Source organism: Podarcis pityusensis, assembly GCF_964106645.2.
Source record: "Podarcis pityusensis genome assembly, chromosome: 8".
NCBI classification, from domain to species: Eukaryota; Metazoa; Chordata; class Lepidosauria; order Squamata; family Lacertidae; genus Podarcis; species Podarcis pityusensis.
In genome coordinates, this window is record NC_138033.1 from 26,593,177 (window position 1) to 26,603,205 (window position 10,029).

The 10,029-nt window shown below is 48.4% G+C and overlaps 1 protein-coding gene across 1 annotated transcript in view; it reads right to left on the reverse strand.

Annotated features, from left to right (window-relative positions):
* Positions 1–6,618, reverse strand: part of MAN1C1 (mannosidase alpha class 1C member 1) — a 124,231-nt gene extending 117,613 nt beyond the window's left edge. Inside the window, exon 1 of the mRNA XM_081016795.1 lies at positions 4,799–6,618. Coding sequence (XP_080872921.1) covers positions 4,799–5,425 — 627 coding nt within the window. The 5' untranslated portion in view covers positions 5,426–6,618. The remainder of the gene's footprint in view (positions 1–4,798) is intronic.
* Between the last annotated feature and the right edge of the window lie 3,411 nt (positions 6,619–10,029).

Sequence of the window (10,029 nt, forward strand, 5' to 3'; positions counted from 1 at the left end):
TAATCACAGATGCAGAGATGCCAGCTCTTCTGAATCAGGTGAAGCACTTTTGCAGCCTTGCATAGATTACTCTTAATTTATGGAGAAATAATCATGTTGGACATGATTGCACATTAGAAATTGCTAGAGATGCTTGCTTAGGGAAAATTCACACGTAGCCCTGGTTTCATGATTCAAGTGCCACTAACTTAGAGGTGCTTTACTCATTTATTCAACCTGTTTGTATGTGCTGCCTTGTATAAAGCAATGCTACTGTGGTTAAGAGAAACTCTTGTACCAGCATGCTCTAGGCCTCAGAAGCTTGCAATGCAGCAAGAAACAAATGAGAAGCCTTAACTCCCAAGTGTCAAAGAAACCAAGGCGGCAGGGAGGGGGGCAGCAGTCCTCTTTCAATTCCCTGCTGCTAACAACAGTCCAACAGGCAGGCAGAGCTAATCTCAACTATGCCTGGGACTGTAAGGAAAAACGAGCACCCCGGGTGCATTTTGTCTGGTTGCCTGGCAGAGAAATTAGAATTTTATTGTTAGTGCACTGCTTTCTTTGCAAGACTTGATCGAAAAGCTCAGAATCAGAAATAATATTTTATATTGTATATTTTAAAAAAATAAATAAAAAGGTGTGTTGCGACCATGATTTGTCACCCTGGATTTTGTTCTACTACACTTAGACTTTCCTCCCTGTTCAAAGATGTTTGATGGAGAAACTGATCCAGAGAATTAATGCTCACACCATTTCATCGCTGTGCTTTATGAATTAGCATCTGTTGCCAACCTCAGGTTTGCTCCAAGCCAGTGGAGCCAAAGGATCCCAAGTGCTGCATTGAATCTATAGCTTGTTGGTTAACTAGGTCACCTTTTGCAAAGCTGCTAGCCAGTCCTTTATGCATGCACTGCTGGCACTGGGCCAAATCTCTGTCCTCAGTTACACGTGTGAAACCCACCGTGACAAGCGAGATTGTTCGGAATCCAACACAGACACATGGTAGAATCTGGTCTATTATTCTCCTTGTGTCTCATCAAATGCTGGGTGCCAACATACTGTACAAAGGGAGAGAGGCCGCACTGGGTCAAACACAAGTGCTTCCCACGGGCTTTTATCTATGTCTGTTCTGTTGCCTATAACACTGGGAATCGAGGGTTGCTTTAACCAGAAATGGCATACACCATGGTAGTGTGGACATGCGCCAAAATGAAATTTCCTTTTGACAAAATGGGTTTTGCCACGAATACAGGTTCTCACCGATGATCAAGTTCAGGGCCAGGTGTGTCCCCCGCTCCAGTTGAAAGGAGCTAGCAAGACATTTCTGACTTTTCCTACACGTGCACTACAGCTGTGTGTCCTGCCTTTGGCAGAGGAGCAAACAGTTCATCCCAGCCCTCTGCACGCTAGCTGAGGACCGGAAGCCCACTGATCTCCTACCTAATGTGAGTCATACCAGCAGCATTATTTTTGTTACGAGAAAGCAAGAGGAGAAATGGGTAAAGGTAGAAAGACGTGCAGTCAAAAACAAAATGAAATACAGGAATGGGTCCCATGTGGCAAGCTGTGGTTAATGATGAGTCCAAGGTCTGAGAAGGTTGAAACAGGTCTTAGAGAGGCTGATGTAATCTAATTGTTAGGCAAAAGGTTCACTTTGGACTTGGGATGACATTCTGGACCTCTTCACCCTATCTATTTCAAACACTTCATCAAGTTTTGGTTTCATGCATCTCAACTGACCAAACTTCCACCATTTCCCAAGAGCCATTTTCAATTTCTACAGTGTTTTCCCCCGAAGACCCAACCAGAGAGTCTCTTTACTCAGATTGATCTCATTGTGTCCTGCTACCAGCTTAAAAGAATTCCTTCATATCTGCTCTAAGGGAAAGCAAAGAGGAGAGGTGAAGGGGACATGTGCTTTCAAAGGGCTGAGTGCTAAGTTAGCTCCAGAAAAGGAATCTCGATCTGGTATTGAAGAGAAGGAAGTAGAAGTAGATGGGTGGCAGAAGCAGGGATGGATAAAACCACAGGAAAGGTATTTGAAAAGCCAGAATGATCAGTAGAAAAAAATGCAATACAAGTAAGAATAATGGGGGAATGTTGGTAAAACACACACAGGGATCCTGGTGAAACAAACTGAAGGAGGACCAAACCAATATAACAGACTAGCTATAGCTATATCCAGATAACTTTTCAAAAAGTCTGATAATATATATACTGGGCAAGTATCTCTATTTTAACCGCTTCTGTCATGCTAATTTCTGGTTAAATAGGTTTAACAGGCTTTTGTTGTGTTTCAAAAGCCTGTTTCACCAGGAACAAATAACAGAATTAAAAAAGAAGTGTGCACCATAAACTCTACTATATTACCTGAAAAACTCTTATTTGTACACAAGACAGCATGAGATAACAAAGAATTGACAGGTGACACTGTAAGAAAAAATACAAAAATGAGCAGCAACATTGAGGGGGCTCACTAACTAAAGGTGAGAAGGGATTAGTTCATATTGTGTGTTAATATGGTGCATGAAGTTTTGAAATGAGGGTAGGAGAACAAAAGAAGAAAAATATGAGAGTGCATTTTTGTGTACCATGCTCACATATGATACACAATGCATTGTGTAACAGATGGGAATTATATTTATTTATTCTTTATATGCCACACTTCTAGTGCTTACACATCACTCAGCTTCAACAGTAGGCTTTAAAAAAAATTATGCCACATCTGCATGCTTTATCACACATATACAACACAAACAATATCTACACTACTGTAGTCAATTCCTAGAAACAAAATATATTATTGTACAAAGGTTTGACGTGAGGTTGCAAAAAGGTGATTGTGTGTTTAATATTTTGTATATATAGCATTGTATCATGAAAAAGAATGTATAATGGAAAACACTGGGGTAATGAATGCTGGGAGGGGGGAGATAAGGGAAAGTGAAGAAAGTAATTAAGTCTGTACAGTATCCTAAACACACTTACTGGGGTGTAAGCTTTATTAAATATTGTGGCACTTACTTCTAAATAAGTGTGCATAAGGGCTGGTACTGCAGGGCTACACTCTTATACATGGTTACAGGGAGAAAATCCCAGAGTGGTGGGGCTTACTTGTGAGTAAACATGCATAGGAGCAGCTAAAAGGGAGCAAAAAAATACAAATTGAGAAGGCATGAAAGAGTAATTGAAAAAGCCATTGAGAGCAAAAATGGAAGGTAAGTCAGAACAGAGAAAGAGTGGTTAAGTGGAAACATGAGGGGGGAGAAATGAAGGGTAGTGTGTGAGAGGAGTAAGGCAGTCAAAAAATGCTGAATACAAGGAAGGAATTGGGAACATGAAAAAGGTGAGTGGACAAAAGGAGTATTAATGGGCAGTTAATAGAAGCCTAAAGAGGCAATGGGGTGAAAGGCATAACCCAAGGAAAGGGATGATGATGATGATGATGATGATGAGAAAAGCACAGTACTCAAGATATGATGCTTACTTATCACTCAACATGCCTTTTGCAAGCCACTTCACAATTTTAACAGCTATGCATTACAGCCCCATGTTGCACACACTCTCTAGAACCTGTAGTCTTCAACATGTTTTAAATCACGTACATCACAGAAACACACTGCACAGAGCTTCAGAGATCTCCAGCTTTTCAGCATACATCTTCATGGTTGAAAAACCAATGTGTGTCCCCACTTCAAAGATGATGGCATTAGCAGACCAACAGACATAACACAGGTCTGCAGCGCATTACCTGTTAAAGTCACATCTGAAGTTGTTCCAAGTTATATGCTTTATAGCACAATATGCTTTACACACATCCCTCCAAGTTTTAATGGGGCTTACTTACTCCCCAGATAAGTGGATTTAAGACTGCAGTCTCAAGCCGGTCTGTTGTTCCCACCCTTTCAACACATGCTTATGAGGCAAAGTGAGGAACTCTAATCCATGTAAACACTTGTGAAGACAGAGCAACTTAATACAGTAGTAACAATTCCAGATTAATTCTGAATGAACTCAAAAGATAAGATGGAGGTGTGGGGACAGAGGGGAGTTGTGGAGAGGTAACCAAAGGGATTAAGGAAGAGGGCACTATACAATACTAAATGAAGGTGGAATGTATTTGAGCCAGGGTTCAGCCCTGCAACCTATTTCCAGTGTGCAAAAGGTGCAGCCCTGATGGAAAACCATACCTCTGAACATAGTCAGAAAGCCATTTCACGTTAATCAGCTATACAGGATTCAAAAGCAGAGCTTCCACACCAAAGGAATTGTTTCATCCCTGTCTACGGCAAGGGTAGCCAACATGGTGCTCTCAAGGTGTGGAGGACTTCAGTTCCCATCAGCCTCGGCCAGCATGACCAATGGTCAGGGACGATGGGAGTTGTATCTTGACAGCACCATATTGACTACCCTCATCTATGACACATTTTACAGCACTGGTCTTCAAGTGGTGGGTCACTGCCTGGTCCAAGGGGGGGGTCGCAAGGGGAGCAGTACCACCATGGTAACAGATGGGGAAAGATTAAGAAATGGGTCCCCATGCACATGCTTGGGTGAAAAGTGGGTCCTGGGTCTGAAAAGGTTGAAGATACCTGATTTAGAGCACTTAGGCTCTTTGGGGCAGGGACCTGTCATTTCTCAGGCACTCTGCTAAAAGAACCGTTACCATTGATAGCATCTGAATTAATGAAGTAGCGAACAGAAATTTAATTCAGAAGGCGGCAAAACCTGAGGAAAGGCATAGGAGGAAAAAGATGCCAAGAGAAAGCGTGTGTTTGTGTGTGCAGAGGGAGAGATGGAGAAGCGTCTCCTCACTCACCTCCTTGAGCTTCAGGCGCCGGACTCGGTTCTCGGGGTCCTCGGTGCCGCCTTTCCTCCTTCCCAGCACCGGGTGGCGGAGGCTGCGGCGGAAGACCTCGTAGTCGAAGCGGAACGGGGCTCTCGTCTGCCGGAGCGGGGCCGCGCTGCCGGTGCCGCTTCCCGCTCCCGCCGCCTTCTTCTCCCCGGGCGGCCCCTGGCGGTGGAGCGGGCTGAGGCGCTCTCGGCGGGAGGAAGTGGCGGCGGCGGCTTCCATCACCGCCGCCGCCGCCTGCGCGGGGGGGAGTTTGGGGTCCCTGAGGCGACGAGGCGGCGGCGGGGCGGCGGCGGCGTTGGGCGGGCTGGGGGCGGCATGGCGGCGGCCAGAGTCGGCCCCGGGCGGCGGTGGCGGCGGCGACGTGAGGCTGCGGAGCCCGTCCAAGTCCCCGCCCGCGTCACCGGCGCCCCCTCGGCGGGGCAAGAAGAGGCGCTTGAAGCGGGAAGAGTCCGGCAGCAGGAAGAGGGCCCCGAAGCAGAGCGTGAGCAGGCCCGAGAGGAAGAGCAGGAAGAGGAACTTCTGCGGCAGCCGCAGACCCAGCGCCGACGGCGGCCAGCCCGGCATGCCCGGCAGCTTCCGCAGCAGCAGCATGGGCGCTCCGCAAGGCCCGGCGCCAGCGGCGGCGAAGCCACCCCGGATCGAAGCTACCGGACCCGGCGCGAGGAGGCTACGAGGGCGGCGGCGGCGGCAGCAGCAACCTCAGCGGGGCGTCAGACAGGCGACCCGAGCAACCTGCCGGGCGGGATCAAAGGGCGGGTGGTCGGGATCAGCTGCCTCAGAGCAGAGGAGAGAGCTATATGCTTAATAAAAATGCGCGCCCTGCTCCGTTGAGTGGATCCATCCAGAGACTTAAAAAATAAAATTAAAAATCCCGGTTGTAAAAATAATAATTATAATAAAGGGTGGTGGTGCAGGAGTGTGAAAATGCGCGCTTCTCCCGAGCTAGAGTTAAAAATTGGCGTTCTTCAAGAAAGGACACGTGTATCAGTCTAGACTAGACACCCCAGGAACAGAAACAGAGAGGGACCCACCCGGGCGCGCTTCTTTGCCACCGTCCCACTCTGCTTTGCAGCCCTTGTCCCCGGGAGAAGTTGCAGCAGCTGCTCCGGGTTGCTCTTCCAGCCGGGCAAGAAGTTGAGGAGTTGCTTGACGAGATGCTCAGCGGAGAGACACGCAGGGAGAGATAAGCAGCCTCCTCTTCCTGCCTGCCCTCCTGCCGCCTCTTCGCGCACACGCTTGTGAGAGGAGTTCCCCCTTCTGACACGAAGGCTACGGCCGAGGCATCGCTGCCTCCTTAGGGGTCCTGAGACAGCAGATGGAGGCAGCCCTGGCCAGACAGAAAGGGAGGGGGGGTATCTGGCGGATCTTTCTTTTTCTTTCCCTTTACTTCGTCCACGCCTTGCTCCCTCCTTGCTTACTGCTGCTGCTATTAAGCACCAGGGGTGCTGTTCTCTGTCTGGTTCAGGGGCAGATCCGGATGGGTGATGGGTTCATGATGCAGCATTTCTGCAGGGAAAGGCGCGGGAGCTTGGCGCGCTCTGCACAAGGGAGCTGTTGCGCACGGGGGGCGCGATCGGCTGGTCCCAAGCGCGGCGTTGTCTGCAAGCCCCGCTCCGTGCTTCTCCTCTCTCCATCCACTTCAGCCCGGCCTCTCTCGCTCGCTCTTTTTCCGGACGGACTCACCATCAGCTTTCGTCTGTTGCAAGCCGCATCCTCGAGGCTTCCCAGATCGGGTTCTTCTGGCAATAATCGGCCGGCTGTTTAGGGAAAAGCCGAACGTTCATCTCCTCCTCCTCCCTCCAAAAAGAAAAAAAGAAAAGGGGAGGATCTACAAGGCCAGAGGAGGGGTTTGGATGGGGCGGAGGGAATAAAAGAAAAGGGGGGGAATCAAACTACTGTATCGCTAATATCCCTCTTGCTCATCTCTAGGTAAGACTTCGTGGGAATCTCCTTCTTAGCTTGCAAGCAAATGCACCCAATGCAGAGTAATTTCTTTTTTAAAATAAACGTCGTCGGGTAGCTGTTTGCTTGCTTTTTTCTCTTTTTATGACCATCTGGCAAACTGCATCCCGACTTTCGTGGCTCCTCCTTCCTTCTCCTCCTCCCCAGAGAAGAAACGATTCACAACTTTTTCTTCCTTGTTCATTGGATGGAAGCAACTGTCTCTTTAAAAAAAAAAGCCTCGAGAGAATACACTAGAGATCCACAGCTCTAATCGGAGATCCACACTTCGGTTTGAGAAAGCTAGAGGGTGGGAGGGAAATTGTGCATTTCATTATTGGGCTGGGCAGACAGTTGGTTGCCTGAGCTCCCAGCCCCAGACTCTCTCTCTCTCGGTCCTTCAGGCACTGAAGTCTCTGAAATCGCCGCCTCCCTTCTGGTCTTGCTATTGTCTGGGCACAGATGTTGGGAAAGCGGAGAGAAAAGGCTGCTTCTGCCTTTGCTCGCTTCTCGCTGCCAATGGGTGTAAGTGCCCACTAAATAAGGCTGCTGCCAGGCGAGCTCCCCAGAGGCAGCGGGCCTCTCTCGCGCTTCCCATCCAAGAATTACAGGTTCGGTACCTCCCTCCTCCTAACTGCACCAGGCTCATCAAACGCAATTACAGCCCTGCCGAAGCGGCTGCCAGTTCGCATCTTTCCTGGAGATCCAAACAGCGCTGCTGGCCAGCCTTGGACTGCACTTACTGCTGCCCCCTCCGCAGCTCGGCTCTTACTGCGACAGCAGCAGCTCCTGCTCCAGCCGGCCCCGCCTCCTCCGGTCCGGCCCCGCCTCCGCGCGTGGGCCCCGCCTGGCTCGCACACCCTCCCCCTCGCAGGCCACGCCCCCTCCCAGCGGTTGATGTTCCCCTCGAGAGGAAGAGAGAACGCGCGCGTCGCCGCCGCTGCCTAGTTTTGGCGCGCGCTTCTCCCCCTCTTCCCGCCTTCCCTCCCACTATTGGACCGGTATGCGTGGCTACTCCCCGACTGATTGGCGCACCAGGACTATCGCTCAGGCACGAGCTCCCTCTCGTTATTGTTTACCACAGCGGCCGGCTAGAGCTTCTCCGCTTCGTACGCTATTGGTTGGCAAGCTCTTCCCGTTCTGATTGGCTTGAGATGCTTCAGATCGTTGGAGAGGGCGGCCGAGCGTTACGCGGGGGTGGGAGCGGGTGGATGACCGTCTTGTGAAGGAGGCAGACACGTGTTGGGGCGTGCCTCTCTTTTTTCATGTAAGAGCCGCATATCTAATAAACACAGCAGATTCTGGTTTCACCTTAAAGGCTGACACATGTCCTATGGGATACGATTTCCAGAACTAGAGTCCATTTCCTCCCAGTCCACAATGGCTAATTATGTCGCAATGCATTTTCTCGGAAACGTGTGTAATAAAATGGTTTGGATTAAAAATCAATTTCTCAATATGCCGCGCTGCCAACGCCAGTTTGAGGCTAGCTGGGGTTGCTGCACTGTTTGCAGATCAGTTTTGTTTTTCTGCTGAAGCGTTCTCATCTTACACATCCTGTTCTTAATGGTAAAAAAATCCCACACAGAACCAGTTGGGTTGTGCATGGTTTGGTTTTGGAGGGTCACAGAAAAAGAAGTGAAAACCTGCAGGTGCTGTCAACTGTTTATTAGGGGACTGAATCAGGGATAGCCAACTCTTGGCCCTCCAGATCTTGTGGGTCTACAACTCAGACATCATCTGACCTGCTCCAGCCAGGAGGGCTGCTCCGGTCCCCTCCTCCCCCACAGGGTCCACAGACACCATATGCTCTGTGAGGGGGGGGAGGCAGCCAGCCACAGACAACATCAGGGTCTGCTCCTGCTGGACTGCCCCTCCCCTAACTTTAAATGTTATATCATTTGCTTTAGTCCTCTAAAATTGTAAACTGCTTCAGCAGAAAGGTGGATAACCTCTGCTTTACATACTTCAAACTGTCTGCTCTTTTTAAGGAAGATGTTCATCCGTATATCTACATGACATTTCTTTGTCTGGAATAGGGTAAACTTTCTAACAGAATTTGGGCAGACATTCCTTCAAATACACTATTATAGGTACAATGCTGCTGCTTCCATTGCATTTTCTCATCCATGTTTGGGGAGGGGGTGTCATTCGAAGCTTTGGGTTGCACTGCCATCAATATGTTGATGACATACACCACTTCAATATGTTATGACATACACCACTTTTGCACCACTTGCCTTGGCTACCAGACCATTTAAAAGTGCTGGTACTAACCTCTCAGACCCTAAACATTTTGGGACAAGCCTACCTATAAAACTGTTTGCACCCATATTACCCTGTCCGATTGTCTAAGAGCTGCATCTGAGGTCCAGCTTACATGCTCTAAGGTGAAATTGATTAGCTTGGTGAGCCCACAATACAGGGCCTTTTTGGTGGTAGTCACAGGGTTGTAGAACTCATTTCCAGTTAAAATTCATTTGGCTCCTTCAGCTCTGGCATTTAAAAAGGTCTTAAAACTTATCCTTTTTAATATTGCCTTTGCTTAAGAAAATTTTGGTCATCAAATCCAGTACAGTGGTACCTCGGGTTACAGACGCTTCAGGATACAGACTCCGCTAACCCAGAAATAGTACCTCGTGTTAAGAACTTTGTTTCAGGATGAGAACAGAAATTGTGCGGTGGCAGCGGGAGCCCCATTAGCTAAAGTGGTACCTCAGGTTAAGAACAGTTTCAGGTTAAGAACGGACCTCCAGAACAAATTAAGTTCTTAACCCGAGGTACCACTGTATCTGTTATGCATCTATTTGACTAAATCTGCTCAGTGCCTCATAGTGTCCCTGAGCTTCTGCTGTTCTATTTCTCATTTTGTGAGGGACTGGATCTGAAAAGTGACTAATACAGAAATGGGATAAAATAAGCAAACATATGATCTTCAGCTGGTGGATCAGGACCCAGTACTGATCTAAGAAGCTGCAACAGCAGAGGCATCCTCAGTGCATGTTTGGACTAAAGCCTGGTCCCAGATCTGAAAAGCTTGACAACTACTAATTCTAACAATGGAATATTTTATATTTACAGCCTACTTTTACTCTGAGGAATTCAAACCTCAGAGCAACTTGTAGCTTGACAACCTTGTGAGACAGGGAGAAAAAGAGTTAAGACCAACTGCTGGTTTGAAGGACAACTTTGACAAAGTATTCTCTCCTGGGGTCCCTCCTACATCAATGGGCCCCTCCCAGCAGGCTTATTAG